Genomic DNA, 25,190 nt, shown 5'->3' on the forward strand with positions numbered 1-25,190 from the left:
ATCCACAAAATGTCTCATCGAATGGGGCAAACATGTACAGATACAGTATCACTTTTATGGCGCAACGCTAAAAAGCAGTCATCGCACAATGCCACGCCTTGTGAACCACCCATCGCATCAATACGATGCTGACCACGCCCCCTCCAGCTTCCGACTCATGCAGGTCCTGGGATATACACTCTGAACTCTGTGTGAAGGCATCATAGGACCTCTTGCTGCTTACTCCGGTCCACTTATGGAAAGAATACGACACGATACAAAGTGTATCGTGCCATCAAAGCTCCCTTCTTCCATGTCAAGTTGAAAGATATCCTCCACTTCTTTTGCTTTGGTGTGATACTCGTGGCCGATCCTTCATGATCGACGTCTCAGACTTGGAGTACATACACTCGGACTTAGAGTGATCTCTCCAACATTACAAGGTCCCGGAAACCTTCTCTCCACCGCTTTGTTTGCTCTGTGTCTGGCCTCGGCAGTGGACTTCGTGCAAAGCCTCCGTAACCCATCCAAGACTGTAGTCCAGCCTTGACACCAACCACACCGCCCTGGATCGCCGTCCAGTCGCCCTGTGAGACCACTTCCTGCATCTTTTGTGCTTCGGAAACATTGCCTTGCAGATAGAGGTCCATGGTCTTGATGCATGCCCTCGGGGCAATATTGGCCAAGCCTGCCAGGATGCCGTGACCACCTCCGGCCAAAGAAGGGATCAGAAAGTCGGCAGAACCTGCGAGGACCAGGAACCCGGGCGCCTCTGAGTTGTATTTTGAAAGCTTGCGGGTTGCTGCGGCTACCCTGTTCAGTTTTCCCGTGTTGCCGCATGTCAACTTCACGCCTACAATATTTGGATGTCGTGCGAGAGTGATGATCATGTCGGATGACATATCCATGCCCCCCACGGCACCAGGAAAGTTGTAGATTATGATGGGAATAGGAGACTTGTCTGCAACTTTTGTGAAATACTCCAGGATGGTTTCCGAGGCTGGGGCAAATAACGTGGCATAGTAGGACGGGGGTAGGACGAGCGCATAGTCACCGCCAGCCTCCCAAGCCTCACGGCAGTATTGTACGGTCTCGCGTGTGCTCTGGCTTCCACATCCCACGATCACGGGCACATGCGAGAAGCCGCCGTCATTCAAGGCGGCTCTTGTAGTGGCGGTGACCAGCTGCCGCTCCGAATGGGAGAGATGAACGGCCTCTCCATTGGAACCCTGCGTCGCAAGGCCTGTTACACCAGCATGAGCGAGTCGCACAACGTGAGCGGCAATTGCAGCGGTGTCGACGTCTTCTGTGTCTGCATCGAAGAAGCACATGGTTGGAACATAGACGCCGGGTATTAGAAGGCGTCTTATATGCTGCACGTCATCCAAGCGATCGTCTGCAGAAGCGCTTGATGAAGAATCAGACATGAAGTTGTGATTTCCATTGCTTGAGTGCCATTGGCTGTGGTTGTATAGCTGGGTGCTGAAGGACCCTGCTGGTGAGGGAGCATCACTATGAGGAGGCATGATATAGCTTGATACTATTGAGATAGTCTGAAGTTTGGCTGGGTTCAGTGTTAAAGGTATTGGATATGATTATCAGTGTGATGGGCAATATTGCAAGCTCTTATTTGGATACCAAGCCGGAGGAGGCTTGGCTTTTATATCATCTCCTGGGTCTCGATATTCTTCAACACTCACCTGTAGATATATGGCGGCTCAAAGGGCTCTCCAGTTACGAACCTGCAACTTGGTCACTCATAACTTCTCGTTACTTCACGGCGGGGCCATAAACAAGTCAAATGATACAAATCGTCGACTCCGAGAGGACGATTGAACCGGTCAGAGAAATGGGCAGCTCAAAGATTGGTAGACTCGAATAAATACTCCGCTCGTATGCATCTTGCTATGAGGGGAAGTGCTCACGGGAGTCACTTCTTGGGGTTATTCCTGCAGAAAATCCGGGGTCGACGAGACTACGATTCAGGGTCTAAGAGTCGCTTGACGAGTCTGGAGCGTGGGGGTTTATTTGAGCCTTTTGAGGCCAGTCAACGTTCCATTGGAGCCATTGGTACGGCTTCTAGGGTGTGCAGTACATTATGTACAGTCGCGGAAAGTTTAAGGAGATGAAAGGATCATGGCACGGTGACTGCGCCTCGATAGCGTATCATTCAAGAGGAAGAGTCCAGCGAATCTGACTGAAATAAGCCGGTTTCAACATGGCTCCTTCAAAGTCCGAGCCATTGACCGCGAACAAAAGCAATGTTTTTATTTATATGACCATACTTCTACACTTGATAGATAACAAATGTAGAACGATTTCAATTCTGCAGTGCTTCTTTAACGGACCAGCGGATGTCTTGCCAGCTTAGAAGTCATCACGATGCTATATAACTACTCGCCAGTAACAATTGCTTGTGTAACCATCCCAGGCATCGTGGCATGTCTTTCCATAAACCACGTTGGTCCAAATGTAATTTCAGCTGTCAGCTTTGATGACCCGTGATGTGTCAGGCGTTCTCCAGAACAAGTTTATCCAACATAAGGTCTTCGCAAAGAGTTCACAATTGCGTCACAGCCGACACTTTCAGCCATTGTGGCCCAACCTAGTCCTTCGTAAGGAATCAGGCTACTGAAGAAATATATGCATAAAACGCCAAGCTACGACGGGATGTCAGTGTCTAGGTCGGTGTTTAAGAGACCATATTACTTGGTAGCTGACGGCCATTGCTTACCCTGCAGTGACATATTAAGTCGTATTGTCTAGAGGCTAGAATGAAACCAGAATGTCGTTAGAAAGTATATGAGATAAAGAGTTTTGACGTCGCAACATCGGTCATTGGTAAGTACATACGGAGTAGTGGGAGTGGGATTAATAAACTAACTTTGGTGTTGACTTAGCTGAATGTTATGAAAATTGCATGGTAGTATCCCTTGCAAACAATAATATGACGAGCTTCAACGCCTCATTTCTCATAATCGGACTATACAGGTCTCCCTATAGACACAATAATTGCTCGCATTTTTCATGCAACAAGTCAAAGACTGCCGACAGAGGGACAGACCACACTTTCCCAAGCTCATGATATCTTGACGTTGCATTATGCTCACTACACAATGCGGAAACTCAACGATGACCGCAGAAAGGCACGTTGTTACGGGCATTCTGAATGCTTCTGTTGGTCAACGGGGCAAGCACCGAAGCGGAAAGGCTGAAGAGGATCATCCTTCCTTCTCCATCACTTCGTAGCGGTCAATATACACAGCTCAGTTATGTTAGGTATGCACTACGCCGCCGGGACACCGACCACGCACATCATCATCGCTTACAGCTTCTCCTCGCAGGGCGTGCAAAACGTGCAAGTGGGGGAGGCTATGCTAATGTCGAGGCACATTGGGGGTTGGAAGATGGCATGTTGTTGACGTCTTGCCTTCGAACTGAATCAAGCACATAAGCCTCGGTCACACCTAGCGAGCATATGGTGTCATCTAAGTTGATTCTATCAATAAGACCTGCCTTGATTCAAGCGTTATGAGGTAACCCTGACCAAAATCGTTCCTTCGTCAACATGTCCGAAGGACCTGCAATAACGCCAAAAACCATACCTTCATGCTCGCCAGTACGCCATATCAGTGAGAAAGAAGTGAATATTTTATACAATAACCAAGTCGTCATCGTCATCGTCGAGCGTGATCCGCCGGTCGAGGAGCTCGTCACCTAGACTCTCCCTGCCGGCTTCACGGATCCCCTTATCTGTCACAAAGCGAGTCTTTTTCCGCACTGGAGGTTGTTCATTGCGTAGCTTTTCCCCTTCCTTCATCTTTGAAAGCTTATCCTTTAAATTGCTGCCCCAGCCGAAGGCCGTTGGGCCGTTGCTTATGGCTGAACCAGCCTGCGAGCTGGCTTGAGAGCTGTCTGGGCGTTTCCGTTTTACAGGGCTCAGATGAATGTCAGAATCTTTCCCCAGCAGGCCCAATGACTTTGCGTCTGGCCTGTGAGCTTCCTCTGACGCTTGTGCAGCGCTCGATGGTTGGGTGGAGTTTCCCGCAGCAGGTAGTGCCGCTCTCGAACCAGCTTGTCGCATATATTCTCTTCCAGCCGCGCTGCCAACCTGGCCGAGCTTCTTCATCATCTCGCGTTCTTTCTCTTTTGCCTCGAGATCTCTTTTCAAGAATTCTGCTCTTTCTTTTCGATCGTTCGGTGTTCTGTCCTTTCCATCAATCAGGTCTGCTGCGCTCATGGAACGTGAAGCGAACCAATGCGTCTTTGTTTCCCAGTCATATTTCTTGGATGCCTCCTTTTTCTTCTCGGCGCCCCAGCTAATAAGTTCTCTAGAGTTATTCTTCCTGGCGCCGAAACTGCTTCCATTTACTTCCATTCGTGTCGAACGCTGTTTGCGAAGGGCTTCATTGGAGTGGAATTCGCAGTGATGAGTACGCTTCTTATTGATCCAAACGCCACATAAATCTCCATCCTTCTTGACTGATTGACAACCTCCGAGATCACGAGATGTGCCAACCTCAATAATTGAGTCATCATCTGAATTGATGACAAGACTGAACTTGCCAGTATCATGTCTTCCGGGTGGGGGTGGCATAATAGTAGGGTTGAGTATCGCAATGACAGTCCCTTCTGTGAGCTTCCAGTATTTTGTGAATCCAGAGTTGAAGAGAAAAAGATCCAGTTCCCATTCTAGATCAACTAGGGTCATGACCATGTACTTTCCCCTGTCCTCCATCTTTCCGTTCTTTTGAGTTGGTTTATGTGCGCGAGGCTCTGATTTCTTTGCCAAGATACCGAACACCACTATGTCTTGTTCAACATCCGGTAAAGCAAAGTCTGGTGCTTTAACAACTTTCAGTACATCCTTGATTGTGTATGCTTGCTTGCCGGAAACGTGTCGAGCAAGGACGCCGTGTGGTAAAATTCTCTTGGACAAGTGAAAGCTCGAGTATGGCTCAAAACCAGCCGCTTGTTCTTCAGTTACTTCGCCAGGGGGTGTCTTTTTCTGCCTAACCAAAGCTGTAGAAGTTGGCACTGGAGCCCTCTTTTCAGGAGCCTGAACATTAGGCACGGTGTAACTTCGTTGCAAGCCAACAGGTTTTGTTGTCCCTATAATCTCCTCCCTTGAGAAGGACGGAGCCTGCAATGGCTCATCGGGTATCTCAATAGCCTTCTTCTTATACTGTTCCATCTCATCCTGGCTGATACTGAACGCATTTGATCTTAGCTTTTGAATGTCCTTTTGCCGCTGAGCCCGGGCAGCCTCGTCTGTCCTCGCGGAAACAAGCCGTTCATTGAAACTCATTGGGCGTGACTCTGATGAGAAAGAGGAATTGCCGCTCCCTGTAGTTTTCGACCTTGATCTTCGCAAATAGCCCGTTTGCCCAATTTCAGTCGATGTTTGCGAATCCCGGTAGCTGGGCGCACGCTTTAAGGAGATGTCTCGAGCCTTCAGGCCCTTATCAATACCCAGCAACACTCTACTTGGCGATGTTTGCACCGATGGCTCTTGAACCCTCCTGAGGGGTGACGCAGGCACTTCCACATGGTTTTGTTGTCGAGCTAGTGGTTCCCTAGTTGGAGTGGTTGCTCTCCTCGATCGACTTGGAACTTGCGTTGATATCACGAGCTCCGAGGTCGTGGTATGTAATTGCTCAACGCTTTCTTCCGACTTTTTCGACTTCGCAGCCTTCAGTTTTTTCAACTTCAGCCGCGCCTGGATCTCTTGAAGCTTCAGCTGCAGGGTTTCCTCGTCTTCATCATCCTCATCGTTTTCAATCTCGGCCATAAGATTCATCGATGGTAAGTTGCGAGCTCTTTTCGACGGTGAAGGTGAAGGCGATGTCATCATCTGTCGGTATCGCTCTCGTCCACGCGGCGTACTAAGCAGAGCTTCATGCGGAGATCTTGGGGGCCATTGGGCTTCGGTTCCTTGTTTTGCTGGAGAAGCTGTGGCATGGAGGGTCAGTGATTGTCACATGGAGAAAGAAAAAAAAACAATGGCAATTATTGTGGTCTCACCTGGAGCCATGACGATACCTGGGACAGGAAGTAAATTTCAAGCGGGTGGCCCAGAAACCAGTCCCGTCGGTATGCAGCCACTTAGAAGGGTTTGGATGTAAGCGTTCGTCCTATAGCATAGAGCATATTCCCAATCGATTAGGGTGGTAGGTATAGCCTTGGGAGGGCGGCAGCCATTCAGCTGGATCGGTCGAGAGTCGTTGGTGAGGGTAAGATGCTGAAGACACGAATTTTTTAGTTGTTGATGCAGGGAATGCTTGCTTCAGCGAGCAGTTGAAGAAGACATCCACACCCAATGTGTCGTCAACCAATACTGACTGGGCGGGCGCAAAGCTCTTGGCTCTTTGCGCTGGCTAGGTTGGTCTTGGCGCGGCCACTATACTTGAATATCCACTAACCTAAATACGGTAACGTTACGGAGTAGTAGTCTCTCATTTGTAGCCCCTGCAACCGTCGCGTACAAACGCGTCTCAGCGTGTTTAATTCACACTTACATTGACTGTAGCACAAGCATCATTTCCTTTTAGCTTTTCTACCAGACCACATAACTAGGTATATTTGGAGAGCATCAACGCATCTGTCTTGTTACATTTTCTTCTTTGGATTCTACTCACGAGAAGCTTTGCGCATATTCATATTCCTTCTTAATTATCTTTCATACAATGGCAAGGACAAGATCAACCAAAGCTTCTACAGCTGATACGAAAGCCTCAGAACCTAAATCTACTTCATCCAAGTTCAGTCTATCGTCTCGGGCAGAGAACCCCTCGAGAATCTTCATACTCCCCTCAAAAGCGACCCCCGAAGCACGCATCGTCACTCTTCCCAATCCTAGACATGGTCGACCAGCAAGATACCTCGTGTGCCCAGAGACAGGCATATACGAATTCACCAAAGTTGCGATACCAAACACGACTCCTCGAAGTTGGCTGATCGAGACTTCATCAGACTCGTCTACGGATAGCGTTGGGAAGACTGGAGTATCCATGGGCCAGGATCTCTTTCTAGCGACTTCAATCGACCCCTTATTTTTGGTTCTCCCAGCATTGACGGAAACCCAGTCCAAGAGCTCAGAAGGAAAGCGGCTGTTTCTTTCCAGTGATGACTACTTTGACAAGCTACCCCAAAGGTCATCCCATCTATCTGAAATCGTGCGATGCGACAAGACACGGAAGCTCATCGAGAGCCGAATGGCCGAGGTTTGCGATACTGTTGAAGCAGGAGATGAGAACATGTTCCGGATAAATGAGAGTAAGCTCTTCAAGGTTGTCCTAGAAAAAGCAAAGAGAATGCGCGAGGGCGGACTGGCTCCAAGCATGGAGGAGAAGTTCGTGAAGAAGGCTCTGGAAGCACCTATACTCGTACAGAAGCGAGAAACAACAGAGATTACTACAACAACAACAAGAAGAACAGAATATCAGGCATCTAATCCTGAATCTGCTGATTCCCAATCGACTACCGCAACGACAGAAACAGAAGTATCTGAAACCTCTACCGCAGCCACATCTTTTACTGCAGAGACAACAACGGAAAATATTGTCAGTGCCATTGAGGCATCTCCTGAGATAATAATTCTTCAGAGATTACGAATTGCTTTTAATTTCATTTGCTCATGCTACATTGCCTCATCTCTTGCAGTTCAACTAGAGGACATGCTGAAAAGGGAGGCTATTGTAGACTTCTCGCCTCTGGACGAGTACCTGGCTAAGCTTAGCAAATTGCGCGCTGAAGCCATGGCTGCTCATTCTATCGACTACTCTCGCAAGCGTGGCTTGGACGAGGAAGAGGACGAGGCTTTTGTCAAGAAGAGAAAGATGGAGGAGGAAAAGAAAAAGAAATCGCTTGAGAGCAGGGGAGTTCGGGATCTCAAGAAAGTCAACACCAAGGGCATGAAAAAGATGAGTGACTTTTTCAAGAAGAAGTAACAATAATAAATCTCTATTGGGTATATGTCATTAAAACGTCATATGAGCCTGGTCTGGCTTATCTGGTCCCTCTCGCTCGGCGCGCACCGAACCCTCGACCAATGTTTGAAGTACCGCGAGTGCTCGGTATGCTCGACGTAGTGCTTTCGGATGTATAGCTTGAGCTAACACTCCTCGTGGTGGCGGCTCGGCCTCGTGCTCTCGTGGTACCCCTGAGCCCTCTAGTTCCTCTGGTTCCTCGTGCAGGTGCAGTCGCGGCCAGTCTTCGTCTCTCCTCTTCTTCTTCCCGGCGCTGTCGCAACTCCTCGCGCCTTTGTTCCTCCTCAGCTGCCCTTCGTTCAGCGGCCAGCTGTTTCTGAATGGCTTCAGCCTCTTGTTCAGCAATATCCTCTGTTGCGCCTTTCCACGCAGGGTTCAGAATTAGTCGCTGGTTGTGCTCGGTTTGGGATAGAATCCGTGTCCAGGTGTTGAGAAGAACAGAAGCATTATTCACTGTGCTCAATACAGTCTGTAGGTGGTTAGTATGTACACACTTGATGATGCAATGGGGAACATACGTTCATATTACCCCCTGCACGTTCCAGGGTTGAGATGACACCCTCAATGGACTCGTTTATGCTCCGGACACCTTCAAGCTCTTTGCGCAGTGCGGCCTCATGGTCGATGGGCTCTGGGCGCTCTTGTGTAGGCGTTTTGGGGGTTTTGGGAGTTCTAGGAGTTCTGGGTCGAGAGGTCGGTGGGCCATCATCATTCCCGGGAGACTCCCAGATGTTGGATTCTGTATATTCGGTTGTATCGTCAGCCATTATGGCAGACAGCTATGGCTTCCGATATAGTAGAAGCAGGCCCGGCTTGTTGAGAATAGTATCAGTGACCGACTATGTTGGAAGCGCCGGTGGTCGCAGTGAGGTCGTGTGTTTCGAGACGTCCACGTTTCAAATATCATGCACAAGACGCTATGGCGTACCGAGGCTCAATATGCGCTTGCTGAATTAATTGTCATGGGTTGCTGTGGAATGGCAGCTTTTGTTTAATTCATGAGGGGCACCGCTATTGTTCCCACCATTGATTTAAACTCATAGCTCATGGCTGCATATTGATTGGCCGTAATCTGTCGCGTAACGGACGCGTCAGGAGGGGTTGCTGACACGACGGACGCGGTTAGGTTGCAAGTGGACCTATCTTTTAGTGGGTAAAACCTGGTCGCACAACCAGAGAATAGGGAGGCTGGGAGGCTGGTGCACACTCCAGGGTAGTTTTGTCCCAGCCACTTCTCTCATCTTAATTCTTCTTCCTATTCAAATGTAAACATCTTACCCTACAAACTTGCATCTCTAAATCTGCCATTATCATCAATTAGCAAGCGACCTCCATCATTGAGCTCTTCTTTTGCTATACCCAAAGACTATATATCCCCTTTCAAGACGGTCACTCTATTTTCCCAAATCAACTGCGCTGTTTATCACGTCAGTCAACGAGGCCAATTCGAAGCAATCCTATCGGGTAGACCTGGCAGCCATCAAGACCAAGTTTCTAGTATTAAGTCGTTTATATCCTTTGAGGGATAAGCTTAATATTCCAGCAACACCCCTCGACCGTTGTAATCAATAGTCAACACTGACTGCCACTGCCTCTCACTGCCCATCAATATGGCCGACCATCACGGCTCTACCACTCCTCCACCGCCCACCCGCATCCGCACTCCGCCAACTCCTCGTCTCGGATACCAGGACAACTGGGAGCCTTTCACCCCTCGCAAATCTGCACGAATCTCATCACGACAAACAAGGTCTCCATCGCCCGACGCATCGCATCGTCAAATTCAATCACCGCATACTGCCAAAAAGTCAAGCAAGCATTTAAGCGCTGCCATCGCTTCTCCTTTGCCGCATAAGAAGCGCATGCCTGCTACTGATTTCGTTCGCCGCGCAACAGAAAACATGCAGGCGGAAACTTCTCGTGATGGTGCGAGCCGTCGCACTCATGAGCGATCTACCTCTTCCGTTGCTGGAGCCGCTGGCATGCTCCCTACACCATCAAAGACCCCTCAAAAGCCACCCACGGAAAAGAAAGCTGCACACATCAAATCAGTCGCCCGCAACCTTTTCAGTTCTGATGCCGATGAAGCGACTTTGACACCCAGGAAACGAGCTTCCAAGAAGTACACTGGCATCTCGATGGAGAGCTTTTCCGTAGAAGAGGTTGAGGAGCCTATTGAGATCTTCACCGACACCCGGGATCGAGTACCTGTTCGTGATGAGAGCCAAGAGAATCCGTTCCTTACATCGGAAAACCCATTCTTCAGCGATGCACCGCGACCCGAGACTACTAAACGTCACGACAAGCGCAAGGTCAAGGTTCCCGGAGAAGGCATCAAGACTGTCGATGATCTTGCGGATCGCAAGGATGGCATGGTGTACACATTGTAAGTGTTGTTTGACCCAATTATTTAATATGCAAATGCTAATTCGAACAGCCGAGGAAAGAGATTCTTCCGCAAGTGGTCGGAGCAAGAGATGGATGACTGGGATGAGCGTCAAGCCGCGGAAGAGGACCCTGAGGCTCATCTCAACCGCCCATTGACTCGAAGTTCTATTAAACCTCGTCTTTTGTTCCACAACGATAGGACGGATGAGCAGATTGAGGAAGAGGAGGCTGTGACTGACGTCGAGGAGAATGACGAGGAACTACATGTCCCAGAAACTCCATCTGCGTCTAAGCCAGAACGCGCTCGCACTCCTGAAGCACCCAGGTTTGCTCCCGCCTCACCGCCGTCTACTCGACGAGTCACTCGATCCGCCAACAAATTGCCTGACGAAGGTACTCCTGTCAAACCGCCTGGAAAGCGAAGCCCGTTCGATTCTTGGCGACGAACCAAGGAAGGTGTCGTTAAATCACCATCGCGCAAACGCTCCGCAGAAAGCACCGACACTAGGGAGTCGAAGCGTACCCGCATCTAAGGAAATCTCTCACCGTGTAGCGTCGCATATACTTTGTAATGCGGTGTCACGTCTCAGTCAAGTGGCTGCCCCACGAAATTCAATAATTCTGCATACGGTTTAATCCTATTTATTGCCTTTCAAAGGAATTTCGGAACGGTTTTGGCGTTGGACGGTATTGGCGCGTTAAAAGGATTAATAGGCCGACAGGATCGACGGCATGTATTGCATTGAGAGACAGCGTTTATTGTTGATACCTGCCCTCGAAAGAGGAAGAGAGTATGGAAGGCCAAGTCTGTTTCGGTTTATTATATTTGATAAGGTTCGGTACGGCTGGTCTGTTCGCTAAGGGTTTTCCCTCTGGAAGTATTCGATTCTGTGAGCCCCGGTTTTTAGGTAGAATTTTTTTTTCATGATGTAGTCGACTAAAGGAAAAGACAAGTTCATGATAATTACATGAGTCCCCCCTGACACCTGCACCTGTGAACATTAAGCCCAATTGGAAGTCGTTCTGTGACGTACTGACGTGATTAGCGCTCTCCCCGACTCTGCATACCTGCCCCACGTGCCCCTCATTGCGATTTCGCCCTGACATTGATTTCATCAAATACTCTATGTATCTCACGGGCATTGCAATTTAGTGAGTCCCTCCTCTCTCTTCCCTACGTATCCTTTAGAGAAGGGAAATACTAACTACTAGGCCAGATTGTAAGGACCCTGTGACACCGTCTCTATACGTCAAGATGCATATCCTCGTCACGAATGACGATGGGCCGCCATCACCACACTCCTCTCCCTACGTTCACTGTCTCATTCAACAGCTCCAGCAGGCCGGCCACACCGTCTCAGTCTGCTTGCCCCATACACAGAGATCTTGGATCGGAAAGGCACATATGATTGGGCAGACTCTCAAGCCTCTGTACTACCGCCCTTCAAAGGTTATCCACGGTGAGGACTCTCCTGGCACTACTCATCATCGACCCTCCCCCTCAGGAGATGTTGAGGAATGGATTTTGATTGATGGAACGCCGGCTTCTTGCGTTCAGATTGGCCTTCATCACTTTTTCCAAGATCGAGGCCCTATCGACCTTGTTGTTAGTGGGCCCAACTACGGCAGAAACACCACAGCAGTCTTTGCCCTTAGCTCGGGGACGCTGGGTGCTGCTCTAGAGGCCGCTGTTTGCCAGAAGAAATCCATTGCGCTGAGCTTCGCCTTCTTTACTCGGAACCATGATCCAGTTATCATCGAGGCAGCTTGCCGGCGCAGCGTCAAGGTCATCGAAACACTTTACAATCAATGGCCCACAGACGGCAGTGCAGACCTCTATAGCGTTAACGTGCCCTTGGTAGAGGGACTGGAGAATAACAAAGCTATATGGACCAACGTTCTGCAGAACTACTGGAGAGAAGGCGGGTGCTTCCAGGAGATCGAAGGTGAGGCAGGAGACGAGAACGAAGAGGAGGAGAGAATACGTGAGGGTGTCGGAGGTGAAGTCGATGATGCCGCCCGACCTAGCTCACGAAAAGGGCATACCCATAAGCACTTCAAGTGGGCGCCAAAGTTCACTGATGTTTACAAGAGTGTGGAGGAGTCAGGCCCGGGCAACGACGGATGGACTGTGAAGGAGGGATTGACGAGGTATGTTGTCTACAACGAGAAGATTCCATCACTGACTATTTTAGCATCACACCGCTCAAGGCAAACTTCATGCATGGTCCTGGAGAATGGAACCAGCAGGAGCTCAAACTGTAAGTGTCCTCGATTGAACGATATGTGGTGGGCAGAAATAGGAGAGAAGCACAGTGCCTGTATTCTACCAAGACCGCCAATAGACATATTCTTACTATTGATAAAGGGACCCAGGTTCAGAGGCAAGCCAAATCAAGCAAGAGGTGGCATTAAGGCAAAAGAGCCCCGCGATTCAAGCTGTCATCTCCTACGAAGACTCTTACGTACAACCACTCATTCTCTCCGCCCTCAACACACTGTTCCCCGAAGGCATATTCAATGTGACCACTGAAGCATCGGAGTCTGATGAGCCAGCTCTTGCGAAGATTGTCCCCTCGGAAGGAAACATCTTACAGATAGTGGCGTACGAGGCCATTGACTTCGAGTATGCTGCCAGCCATGAGCGTACGACTCTTATCAACAGCTATATGATTCGAAAGGCTCTGATCCGAAAACACTTTCTGTCCACTACTGTCGATCACTGGGTCGCAAAGCACCCCGAGTCTGCCTTGGGGTCTCACGTCAAGCGCAGCGAAGCATTCGAAGTTGACTTTGCCGAGTTTCTAGACGATGCTCTAGTGGAAGCTTTTGACCTCCGAGAGAGTATGGAACGTAACGAACAACAGTCGAATCCCAAGGATAAGGAGTGGTGGATCCTGAAGCCAGGAATGAGTGATCGCGGCCAAGGTATTCGACTCTTCAGCTCCATGGATGAGCTTCAGAACATATTTGACATCTGGGAGAAGGACCAGCCTGACACTGATGATGAAGAGGAGGATACTGCTGGGCAGGATGATGACGGCGACAACATTATGACCTCGCATCTGCGACACTTTGTTGCGCAGCCATATATTCACCCGCCCCTTCTTGTCGACGACGAGAAGCGGAAGTTCCACATTCGCACATACGTGATGTGCACAGGAAGCCTCGATGTCTGGGTTTACAAGCACATGCTAGCCCTCTTTGCTGGAAAGCCCTATACTGCGCCGGCAGATGCACCAGAGGATATCGAGTCTTTCCTTACAAACACATGCCTTCAAGACTCACCAAATGAAAACGCCGTGCGCCGTTTCTGGGACTTGCCCTTGTCTGGCGATATGCTCGATGATATATTCCACCAGATTTGCGAGGTAACTGGGGAGATCTTCGAGGCTGCAGCAAAGGCTATGCCTATCCACTTCCAGGCGCTGCCCAATGCCTTCGAAGTATATGGCCTAGATTTCCTTGTGGATGCCCAAGGAACTGCGTGGCTGCTTGAGATTAATGCGTTCCCCGACTTTAAGCAGACTGGAGGCGACTTGAAGGAGATTGTGTCTGGGTTTTGGAAGGGCGTACTGAGACATGGAGTTGCACCCTTCTTTGGAGTTGAGCATTCGATCAAGGACCAAGAGGGTGCCGAGGACATGGTCCCTGTCCGTAAGGTGGATTTGGGGCGGCGATAAGGCATACAATCGATGGAGATAGAGTCGCGAAAAGTGCGGTAGATTTAGTCGTCAACACCTGCTACTCAGGGAGTTCAAAAGTTCTTTGTTTTACATCCACACCTTGCACTTGTTGCACTTATCGTACCATCAGGTTACTCCTGTGAAATTCAAGTAGCACTGATACGAACCGACTGGTCCTAACCATGGTCTAGATGTGCGTAACATAGCCCTTCGCAATGGTAGATCAACATCTTGACATCGGGGACTGCTCAATGTCGGAACACCAAGATTCCGTTATTGCACAATCCGCCAAATGCCAGGCTAGACAGGACCAGATAGCACATGTACCATGTCTCACCGTAACTTAATGGTGGTTAAAGGTCTATCATATAGGAAAGTGTCGTCCAAAGAGGAGAAACGGACCAAGTTGATTGGTGCTTGGAAATACACAGCCACGATGCAGTGGAGTTGAAAGCAGGATTCCCCCAAGAGCCATTTTTCTCTTAGCATACGTCTCTTCGTAAATCTTCAATTCATGAGAGTCAAAATTGTGGAAATTCATCAATAAGGAAGTTGGCTTTTGCTGTGCCGTAGCAAAGCATGGGATTTTTAGTTGACAAGGAGGCTGTGCTATGATAGTAGTGAAGGATGTGATGATGCAACTGAAAAAGGTTTCTCCCACGAAATGAAACCCGATGCTATGTTCCGGATCGCATGGGTTTTGTAATTGTGAGTTTCACTACAGGGAGTATCATGTAAGATATGTCAGGGTTTTTTTTTTGTTGTTTGCTAGGGCGTAAATCTACTTACGCGAGATTGAATCGCGAGATATGACAAACAAGGACCGTCGTACTCCGTGCAACCGCTGGGAACCGGATCTTGCCAGGACCTTGGCAAGATTTGTACGGTATATTCTGATAGTGTCATATTACATACACTTGATCCTTTGGCGCAGACTGGAGATTAGTCTCATCAGGCAATCTCATGGTCTCCAGGATTTTAGGCTTCCAACGTAGGTTGTTTGCGCCAGGCTCGGGATGTGACAACTCATGGCAGTGTTCTTCACCCTCCTATTCATATGAAATCGGCCTCGTAGTTAACGGGGCTTATGGGATATTCTCCAGGCGTTCTCGAGGCTTTCCAGTATGCCGTTTTCTCTTGCAGTTTCATAATGGCTAGTAAATCCCGGGCTAGGCTGGCCAAGCTGGGCTTAATTCTGCCTCATTACTTCGAAGACGAATTCGTGTTAGCGGAATGGATATGGTAATCATCCAATACGTTCTGTATACTCATAAACAATGTTTCGCACATCCCATGGTTCAACATCCTGGTGCAGGAGGCGGAATGTATATGTATTGTCGCCACCTAATATACATATTGAAACACAATTTGCACATTCCTCCAATATAGTAGTCAATCACAAAGCTTTGATTTCCCATGGTAAGCTGAGCTGGGCTGTAAGTTACATGAGTCGTAGTGACGCACCCGAACCTTGAAACTGGCCACGAGTTCTCGTTGAATGTGGCTTAGGTGAAGCTAAATCTTGGGCTCAATTTGTAGTCAGGTAGTCAAGCCGGACAACTTTTGTGGATTTACAAACAGACTTTGTGATGCAATTGGTTAAGGAAACTACATCACATGTGATGTAGCAAGCACTGCCTCCTGGGACATACGTGTGATAGTAGCTGGAAGGTAGTTGTTGAGGTTAAGCCGCCGGTTTGCTTACCAGGCACATACAATAGTATTCGGCCAACTTAGTACCTAGTAAGATAGCGAAGCTATAGGCCCTACCGAGTGGTTAACCGGCCGAGTCATTTCACCAAGAGTAAAGTCACGGCGTACGCCAGGCCGAAAGTAAGAAGGCAAGGAAGATACCGGCAGACCGCACTATACTTTTGTACCTGCCTCGCGTGTTCGCAAACAGTGGCTCTTATTGGAATCAGCCGATAGAGGCTGAGTAATGTCACCCAACGTAATGAGAGCCATCCATTTTTGTGGTGACGATATATTCCGTACATATTTCACCTGTTGACTAACACTTGAACGGAGCCCAGGATTTAAACTCGGCTCAGCTTGGCTTGGCTTGGCTCGGCTTGGCTAGACCCTTGCTGCATCAGCTGCCAGATGGACGATTTCTGGGCAAAGATCTAAAGTGTAAGATGATTGGCTGAGCAATTCAAGATTCGTTTCCTAAATGAGACGTGAACAACTCTTTTTTAACGACAATTGATTATTGTTGAATTGGAGGTAAAACATTGTCTTTGAGATGATTCCTGGTAAAGAAAGATTTCAGCGGCAGTAGTGATGCTTCATGACTCATTTTGCACTCATCTTGAGTATTTCGATCTGCTCTATTCAACCTGGACACAAGCCCCAACAGCCTGGCCATTGGTTAGATGTGTGGCTGTGCAGTGGCATCCGCCACATTCAAGTTTTCATCATAGGCGCATAGGTAAGTAGGTAGGTAAGAAGGCCTCCGATTGCCCGTATAGCATTGCAGAGTCGAGAGTTCCTATCAAAAGTTTGTATGATGGGCCGGTCTCCAATAATTGTTCCAAACTTGGCGAAAAGAGTAGTCTCGGCCATGCCAAGCCCCGTGTTTAAGGGATCAAAACCTCCATTTGTGCATGATCGGCATGTGACACGCGACGGGCATAAAAAGGAGATACGAGAGGTCTCTTTTGGCATAGTAATGCCAAGCCTGACATGTCAAAGATGTCAATGCCTTGATCTCCCCGACCAGAGAAATCAAAGTTTTTCGAGATAAATGTGTTTCTCCAAGTGTGACGGGTTGTCATCGAGGAGACGCAGTTGGCTCATTTCATATTATCAAGGTTGCTTGCCCGGACAATCTCGCTTCTCTCCCCAACGACAAGGCTCCAAATCAGAAAACGAAGCTTGACCCGAGTAGTGGGGTCTCAAGAACGTTACGATTGGAAGGTTGGTAAATAGCGTTATGGGGTTTACCGCTTCTCGATTTAACGTTACTTGGACAGGATTAAATCCGAGCTCTAATCCTAGTGTAACAGACTAAACATCCCCCGGTACAGTACGACTTTGAGGAGGACTATTGTTTCTCAACATTGAGAGGGCTATGAGCCACACTCCTGGTCAAGCTGTTGCGGTGATCAGAAAAACTAACGCTCCCATGGCATGTCGTCAGAATCCTCAAGTTGCTGAGAATATGTGGCTCTGCTCTAAGCCGGAATGCACGGTTGAGCAATCTAAGCAAATAAGCTCATCAGCCGTGTGACTACGCAAGAGTCCGTAAGTAATGAGACAAGGGTAAAGAGGATCCAATTTATAGGGAAATTGCCTATAGGACTTATGAAGTCCGACCCGGACTCGATTCCCATATCCTCTCTCAGCCGTAGGTCCGTCTCACCAGGGAAGTTGCTTGATTAAGAAGATATGTTTTGACTGTGAAAAGACTGTGGGTTCAAGCACGACTTCATGGATTAGCCGCAGTGACATACATATTCATGCCTGGGCTCTTAATAGGGGGCGAAAACTGGACCAAGACAGGACCCACGGCTAGTAAGAATAGTATCGCGTCGTCACGTCGACCGCTGTCTCGCCCATACCAGCGTGTAGTATACCTAGGATTTTCCGGCATTTACGTTGAACTGGGGCTCATTCAAGCTATTGTTCTTGCTCATCTCGCTACCAGCCACGATGTGTAGTGACTCGTGAGGCGTCATTTGTCTGTTGGTACAAAAGAAAACATTCAAGCATCATGGCGTTAAACATGCTATGAAACCCTCCCTGGATATATCGACTTAGTCGATGTTTGACCACCAATCACTGTAATTCGTGCATCTCCCTATGTAAAAAACTGTTTCAAAAAAGCGTGTGGGCTTGGCGCCAAGTCGTGCCATTGACGACTCAGGACAAGGCATTCCAGGAACGCTACAGGCCGATAGATGCTAGAGTCTTGGCTCTCCCCAGAGCTTCTAGACGTTGCCAAGCCGGGATCATCATGCGCGAGTGCGAGAGCGTGCTGCACTGTGGCGACATGGGATGATGATGAGCTGCCTCACAATCTGTTGAGCGCGACAAACGAAGCTGAATAAACGTCACCAAATCGCCCTTTATTCATCTCATCATGGACCCGTGACTCTGAGCTCTGAGTTTGAGTTATGTTGGAGCTAGTATGTGCAACACAGCCTCCCTCTGCAAGCGCCAAAGGCGTTAAGGGTGCGAGGCCGCCGAGGAAAGGTCCATCATGGGAGATGCGCCCTGGCTATGGAGCCGACGGAATTGGCTATACAGAAAGATGAAGCATGATCGAGCCAGATATGGATAAGGCGATCTTTTGTTAAGCCGTAGGATCTATGGTTGAAGTAAAGTTGAAGGAAGAGAGCTTGTCGCTACGTACCTCAAGGTTGAAACTGATCGGGAATATGGCACAGTGCAAGTAAGTACGGCCTTGTGCGCATAGCAGGAACCTGTCTCCGCGTATTATTCAAAGTCTTTGGGAGCATTCAGCGCCTAAGATCCCAGGAGTTGTTAATACTACTCTACTCTGCTCTATCCCAAGGTAGACAGTCTTCCGTTGGTTCTGCGCCTGCCCGGTCCTTGCACCGACCGACGGACGGGAGCTCCATCTCAATGGAATACCCTTCAGGTACGTAGCTCTCTATACACACACCCGTGGTGATATCCGCTAACCAATCAGCAACAGTCGACGCTTTGCACTGCCTCGTTTTGAAGACTGGACCAGAGAGAATGGAAGCAAGCTCGGTCGAGGCGAAAAAACATTGGATGCCCATGCATCCTCATCCATTGCCCTCCACTCAATGCATTTCTCCTCAATTCAATCTTCAACTTAACCTTCTCTTTTGGCTGTTTGTTCAATAAGTCGAGTTTAGGTCGGCCATGATTGGGTTCCCGGGGGCTTATTCTTCAGATACCTTAAATCATCCCACTTCTTTCTGCCCTTGAGGCTTCTTCTTAATACCAGTTTCCTTTACTTCCATTTAAACAACATCGCCCCATGGGCTCCTGGCTCCACGCCCTCATCTTCCCTTGAAAGCTCCAGTCCCCTTTGCTCAACATAATATACTGACTTACCTCACTACCGACAACACTTTTGCCGCTGCATAGCCTCAAATCTGGTTCGCTGTCAATTCTCCGGCCTCCAACTCTAGGCTGTCGCTCATCGCGGCACTGCCCGACCCAACATGGCCGATCACGATGACCATCCGCCCATGAGGCGTCGCGCGTATGTGACTGAGGCAGAGGCTCAAGGGGCCTCCAGTGATCCAAAACCTTATCATCCGTTGAATGCATGCTAATGAATATCCCAGGCCGACCATCACCATCAATACCACCGCTGTTAACCCTAATATTTCCACCGAACCCCCCCAAGAGTCAAATCCTTCCAACATGCAAGACGATGCAGTCAGCCCTACAACAGTATCCGACCCTGTATCGACCAGCGGCATGTCGCAACGACCTTCGAGACCTGAATTGGACACATCCTTGGCCTTTGAGAATCGAGATAGCAGACCAACAAGTCCCCACAATGTCTCGAGCCCAGTAACATCAAGATCAGGCGAACGCGGTGTTGGATTCTTATCTGTGCCTATGAACCACCGATCGCGACAAAACTCAGTCGACTCTGACGACATGTCTCGATCCGTTTCTTCCCAAGGCGATACTACTGTTGTGGCCTCCAACTCGACACAGACAGATACGCTGAAAGGCTCCGAATACAACCATAAGAAGATCATCAACGATGAGAGCGCTTTGAAGCCAGATGCAGGCACAGAGCAAGATTTCAAGGTGGAAAACAACCCCTTTGCCTTTACGCCTGGCCAGATGAACAAAATGTTCAACCCCAAGAGTCTTCCGGCTTTTTATATGTTGGGTGGCATTGATGGTATCGAGAAGGGTTTAAGATCTGATCGAAAGGCTGGATTGAGTATGGATGAGAAGACCCTGACAGGCAAGATCTCATTTGAGGATGCAACATCTAAGAAGCAGATGCCCCGCGAAGATCATGCTGCAGCGCAAACAGGCGCTGGCTTTGCCGACCGATTACGTGTTTTTAAGGACAACAGGTTACCGGAGAAGAAAGGCAAGAGCCTTTTGGAGCTTATGTGGATTACCTATAACGACAAGGTTTTGATTCTGCTATCAATCGCTGCGGTAGTCAGTCTCGCTGTGGGCTTATATCAAACCTTTGGCCAAAAGCACGAGCCGGGCGAGCCCAAGGTTGAGTGGGTTGAAGGCGTTGCGATTATTGTCGCCATCGCCATCGTCGTCATCGTTGGCTCTTTGAACGATTACCAAAAGGAACGCCAATTCACGAAGTTGAACAAAAAGAAACAGGACCGTCTAGTCAAGGTGATTCGATCAGGAAAGACGATAGAACTCTCTGTCTTCGACATCTTGGCCGGCGATGTGATTCACATTGAGCCCGGTGACTTGGTACCAGTCGACGGAGTTCTGATCGAGGGCTTCAATGTCAAATGTGACGAATCTCAGGCCACAGGCGAATCAGACATCATTCGAAAGCAGGCTTCTGAGGTTGTCTACAACGCCATTGAGAACCATGACGACCTCAAGAAGATGGATCCTTTCATCCAGTCTGGTGCTCGCATCATGGAAGGTGTTGGCACTTATATGGCTACATCAGTTGGTGTTTACTCTTCATACGGCAAAACTCTCATGTCATTGAACGAGGATCCTGAGATGACCCCCCTCCAGGCGAAGCTGAATGTCATCGCTACCTACATCGCTAAGCTCGGTAGTGCCGCTGGTCTCGTGCTCTTCATTGCTCTCTTCATCAAGTTCCTTGCCGGACTACCGGCTTCTGATGATACACCCGCTGAAAAGGGACAGCAATTCCTCAACATCTTTATTGTCGTCGTTACTATTATTGTGGTTGCTGTTCCTGAAGGATTGCCTCTTGCTGTTACCCTGGCCTTGGCTTTTGCGACAACCCGAATGCTTCGGGATGCCAACCTTGTGCGACACCTCAAGGCCTGTGAAGTCATGGGAAATGCCTCTACTATTTGCTCTGACAAGACTGGCACTTTGACCCAAAACAAGATGCAGGTTGTGTCGGGAACCATTGGAACAAGCCTCCGTTTTGGTGGCTCATCCTCAGGAGATGCCAGCGGTGCCTCTACCCCAGTGGATACTAGTGGTGATATTGGCATTTCCGAGTTTGCCAGGATGCTCAGCAAACCTGTGAAGGACCTTCTCCTCAAGTCTATTGCACTCAACTCCACCGCCTTCGAAGGAGAGGTAGACGGAGAAAAGACCTTCATTGGCTCCAAGACTGAGACTGCCCTACTCATTCTCGCCAAGTCTCATCTTGGCATGGGTCCCGTGAGCGAGGAGCGTGAGAACGCCAAGGTTTTGCAGCTCATTCCTTTCGACTCTGGCCGCAAGTGCATGGGTATTGTTACTCAGGGTCCCAACGGCAGCGCACGTCTCTACATCAAGGGCGCCTCCGAAATTATCCTCTCCAAGTGTACTCAAGTACTTGGTGACCCAGCCAATGACGACTCTCTTGCTCCTATGTCCGATGATAATGTCCGCACTGTTCAGCAGCTCATCGAGAGCTATGCGAAAAGGTCGCTTCGTACCATCGGCATCTGCTACAAGGACTTCTCCTCATGGCCACCCAAGAATGCTGGCCGTGTCGATGGCGGTAACGAAGTTGTCTTCGATGATCTTTTCTCGGACATGGCTTTTATTGGCGTTGTCGGTATCCAAGATCCTCTTCGAGAAGGTGTCCCAGAAGCTGTCAAGCTCTGTCAGCAGGCTGGTGTTGTTGTTCGCATGGTTACCGGTGACAACAAGATCACCGCCGAGGCCATTGCAAAGGAGTGCGGCATCATTCAGCCTAACTCTATTGTTATGGAGGGACCTGAATTCCGCAACCTTTCTAAGCTGGAGCAAGAGGAGATCATTCCCCGCCTGCATGTTTTGGCACGGTCATCCCCTGAAGACAAGCGTATCCTTGTGAAGAGACTCAAGGACAAGAACGAGACAGTTGCTGTTACTGGTGACGGTACCAATGACGCTCCTGCTCTCAAGATGGCCGATGTCGGCTTCTCCATGGGTATCTCTGGTACTGAGGTCGCCAAGGAAGCTTCAGCCATTATTTTGATGGATGACAACTTCACCAGCATTGTCAAAGCTCTGAAATGGGGTCGTGCAGTCAATGATGCAGTCAAGCGATTCCTTCAATTCCAGCTCACCGTCAACATCACTGCCGTCATCCTCACATTCGTTACAGCTGTCTCTAATAACGAAGAGTCATCTGTGCTGACCGCCGTGCAACTGCTCTGGGTCAACCTCATCATGGACACACTTGCTGCCCTCGCCCTCGCCACCGATCCTCCCCACGACAGTGTTCTGGACCGAAAGCCCGAGCCCAAGGGATCCAGTATTATATCTGTCACCATGTGGAAGATGATCCTTGGTCAGTCTATTTACCAACTCGTCATTACCTTTGTCCTCTACTACTACGGCCCAATTGTGCCACTAAGCCCGAAACCGGAAAAAGACGAAATCAAGACACTGGTTTTCAATACCTTTGTCTGGATGCAGATTTTCAACCAATGGAAGTAAGTGCCGCCTCTTGTGGATCAAATTGGATTTTCCTAACGTGTACAGTAACCGTCGTCTGGACAACAAGTTCAACATTTTCGAAGGCCTTACCAAGAACTGGTTCTTTATCGGCATCAGTGCTATCATGTGTGGTGGCCAGATCCTGATCATTTTCGTTGGCGGCGAAGCCTTTCAGATTGCTAAGAAGAAGCAGAGTGGCGAGCTCTGGGCCATGGCCATCGTTCTTGGCTTTCTGTCTATCCCAGTCGGCGTCATCATTCGCCTCATTCCTGACCATTTCCTCGAGGCTTTGATTCCCGAGTTCCTTAAGCAGCGTGCTAAGAAGGTACCCGGTCTTACAGTATCCGATGAAGAGATGAGCATGTACCCCGAGCCGTTGGCGGATGTCCGCGATGAGCTCAACTTCATACGGCGCATGAAGGGTGGGCGATTGAACAACCTCAAGTTTGCAATCCAGCATCCCAAGGAGGCGGTTGAGATGGTCAGGTCTAGAAGTCCGTCTCATTCTCGATCCAACTCCCTCAATGCACCGCAAACGCCAATCCAGGAGAATCCATTTGACGGGTCGCCGATTGGGACACCCAATTCAGGCAGGGGGCCTAGATCGACGAGGTCACGGTCTAATTCTGCGCTGGGAGCTCCTACGGTGATGGCAGGCATCGTGGCAGCAGGTGTAGCGGCTGGCTGGCAACCAAAAATGCGGCCAGACAATGACGGAGATAACAGTGACTCACCAAGGTAGTTGCAGAATGCGTGCGAGGTATTTTTTATTCTAGTATTGCTTTGGGTACCGATAGAACTGGTTAGCAAGGAATCAACATGAGAAGAGTTTGAGCGATTGAACAACAATCAAAGGTCTTTGCAAAAATGAAATGACCCCTGGACTGAGCGAGTGACTGGAAAGAAAGCCAAGGTATCTATCATGATATAACTAAGATTTACGGATACTAGACGGCAAGATCTACCTAACTTCGTAACTAATATGGTGGATGATTCAGTAGGTGGTCATGGATCAAGACTAATTAACAAGAAAAATTACCTTACTCGAAGCTGACAGGATTGTAATATGTATTATGAGTAGGTACTCGGAAGACAAAGATATAATGGGATTGTATCAAGGATGCCGAGGCATCAACAAAACAGAAGGGCCTAGTCAAGTTGAAGGTTCAGTTAGTGGGTGGTTGATAGGCAATATTGTAGCCGACCAATCAGCGAGAAAAGTGACAACCTGGCATGCCATGTCATGCAAGATGGACAGCTAACTAGACAGTTGCGATACGTATACGAGAAAAGAGAGGAGATCATTTGATTTGAGTAGAGTAGTCTGACATAAGATCCACGATAGGATAGAAATATCTTTATATAAACCCATCTCCGTAGCAAAAAGTAAGTTATCACTCTAGAATAAGGCATATATGGCCGCATTGCAATATCGGCAGCTGGCAGGCGGTCCAAGGCAGGAGAGGAACTATAGTTAAAAAGTCAAGGGAGTTATAGGAAAAGCCAAAGTGCGAAGGGGTGAACTTGGATGATACCTGATACCTGGCGGCGGTTCTTTGGCCCAGATACTAGGTGTCTGCCACATGATGCGACATGTGTATGAGATGAGAAGAGAAAAAAGAAGAGAAAAGAGAAGACAAGACAAGGGGGGGGATAAAGTGTATAATATGATTTTAGAATAGATGAGAGATACTTGGTAAGGTAGAGAGAGGTTCCTCATAGAACGTCAGTTGCTCAGGGTGTTTCTCGAGTTGCTTGTCAATCAATGCCTATTGTATTACACAGTGTTTCGAGTACCTTTGGGTAAGGTAGGTTAGTAGTCGATGTATCACTTCTCCCCTCTGTAATTAATCACGTACCCCTGCACTCCAGTGCTTCCGCCATCATTACATTCCAACCACCGTATCTGAGATTCTTTTCCTCTTTTCCTTAACTTTTGTTCTTCTTCTTCTTCATCTATCTAAATGTAACTCTGTCCCCCCCCCCCCTTTTAAATCGCGTTCTCTCCAAAGATCATATTCTGCTTTGGGGGGTTCTTGTTCCTCGACCAAGCTTGCTTTGTTTGGATAATAAACGAAAAAAAGGCAATAAATAAAGTAAAGTTAGAAAGCAAAGGCGAGATTACCGATATCGAATCAATTACTCACACATATTTGATCTGGCTTGATCACGATATCGTGTGCCTGGATATCTTTCTACTAAGAATAAGGCAGAGAGACTTGCTAAAGAAAGGTTCTGTCACCTTCTTTGCTTACCTATCTATCTTGCCTTTCCTCTCACTTTTAGTTACCTTATTCAACTGCAACAACCTCATCCTCATAGATAGTCACTCATCCTCCTCCTCCTCCTCCTTTCCTCCCATTGCACGAAACTCGCACAACCAAACGAAACGAAACCCACTTTCGGCAGACCAGCTTCTTCACTATCGCTCTCACTCAAGCTGAAACGATTCTCTCTTCACAATCACCCAACCCCTCGACAACTCAGCCATAAAATTCCCATTCTTAGTCAAGCTTGCTTTTGACCGAATTCTGCACACAATTTCTCATCTAGTCTACCACGGCAGCCAGGCGAGGTA

At 48.6% G+C, this 25,190-nt stretch overlaps 7 protein-coding genes; 4 read left to right on the top strand and 3 right to left on the bottom strand.

Moving 5' to 3' along the window:
• Positions 1-395: 395 nt before the first annotated feature.
• FFUJ_04387 (related to dihydrodipicolinate synthetase) lies at positions 396-1,505 on the bottom strand (the record flags this gene model as incomplete). Its single annotated transcript, XM_023572334.1, has 1 exon — positions 396-1,505. One exon carries the CDS (start codon positions 1,503-1,505, stop codon positions 396-398), a length of 1,110 nt encoding a protein of 369 aa, XP_023427121.1.
• A 2,126-nt stretch (positions 1,506-3,631) lies between these two features.
• Positions 3,632-6,013, bottom strand: FFUJ_04386 (related to replication protein CDC23; the record flags this gene model as incomplete). XM_023572335.1 has 2 exons in its annotated part: positions 3,632-5,931; positions 6,004-6,013. 2 exons carry the CDS (start codon positions 6,011-6,013, stop codon positions 3,632-3,634), a joined length of 2,310 nt encoding a protein of 769 aa, XP_023427178.1.
• A 652-nt stretch (positions 6,014-6,665) lies between these two features.
• Positions 6,666-7,928, top strand: FFUJ_04385 (uncharacterized protein; the record flags this gene model as incomplete). The annotated part of the gene is made up of 1 exon (XM_023572336.1): positions 6,666-7,928. One exon carries the CDS (start codon positions 6,666-6,668, stop codon positions 7,926-7,928), a length of 1,263 nt encoding a protein of 420 aa, XP_023426476.1.
• A 58-nt stretch (positions 7,929-7,986) lies between these two features.
• FFUJ_04384 (uncharacterized protein) lies at positions 7,987-8,734 on the bottom strand (the record flags this gene model as incomplete). XM_023572337.1 has 2 exons in its annotated part: positions 7,987-8,436; positions 8,486-8,734. 2 exons carry the CDS (start codon positions 8,732-8,734, stop codon positions 7,987-7,989), a joined length of 699 nt encoding a protein of 232 aa, XP_023426477.1.
• An 843-nt stretch (positions 8,735-9,577) lies between these two features.
• Positions 9,578-10,888, top strand: FFUJ_04383 (uncharacterized protein; the record flags this gene model as incomplete). XM_023572338.1 has 2 exons in its annotated part: positions 9,578-10,353; positions 10,405-10,888. 2 exons carry the CDS (start codon positions 9,578-9,580, stop codon positions 10,886-10,888), a joined length of 1,260 nt encoding a protein of 419 aa, XP_023426478.1.
• Positions 10,889-11,610: 722 nt separating this feature from the next.
• Positions 11,611-14,038, top strand: FFUJ_04382 (related to pig tubulin-tyrosine ligase; the record flags this gene model as incomplete). XM_023572339.1 has 3 exons in its annotated part: positions 11,611-12,506; positions 12,551-12,616; positions 12,724-14,038. 3 exons carry the CDS (start codon positions 11,611-11,613, stop codon positions 14,036-14,038), a joined length of 2,277 nt encoding a protein of 758 aa, XP_023426479.1.
• A 5,165-nt stretch (positions 14,039-19,203) lies between these two features.
• On the top strand, positions 19,204-23,354 carry FFUJ_04381 (probable calcium P-type ATPase; the record flags this gene model as incomplete). XM_023572340.1 has 3 exons in its annotated part: positions 19,204-19,244; positions 19,330-22,608; positions 22,658-23,354. The coding sequence occupies 3 exons, from the start codon at positions 19,204-19,206 to the stop codon at positions 23,352-23,354; spliced, it is 4,017 nt and encodes a 1,338-aa protein (XP_023426480.1).
• Positions 23,355-25,190: the final 1,836 nt, after the last annotated feature.

The sequence above is a fragment of the Fusarium fujikuroi genome, chromosome FFUJ_chr02 (genome assembly GCF_900079805.1).
Source record: "Fusarium fujikuroi IMI 58289 draft genome, chromosome FFUJ_chr02".
NCBI lineage: Eukaryota > Fungi > Ascomycota > Sordariomycetes > Hypocreales > Nectriaceae > Fusarium > Fusarium fujikuroi.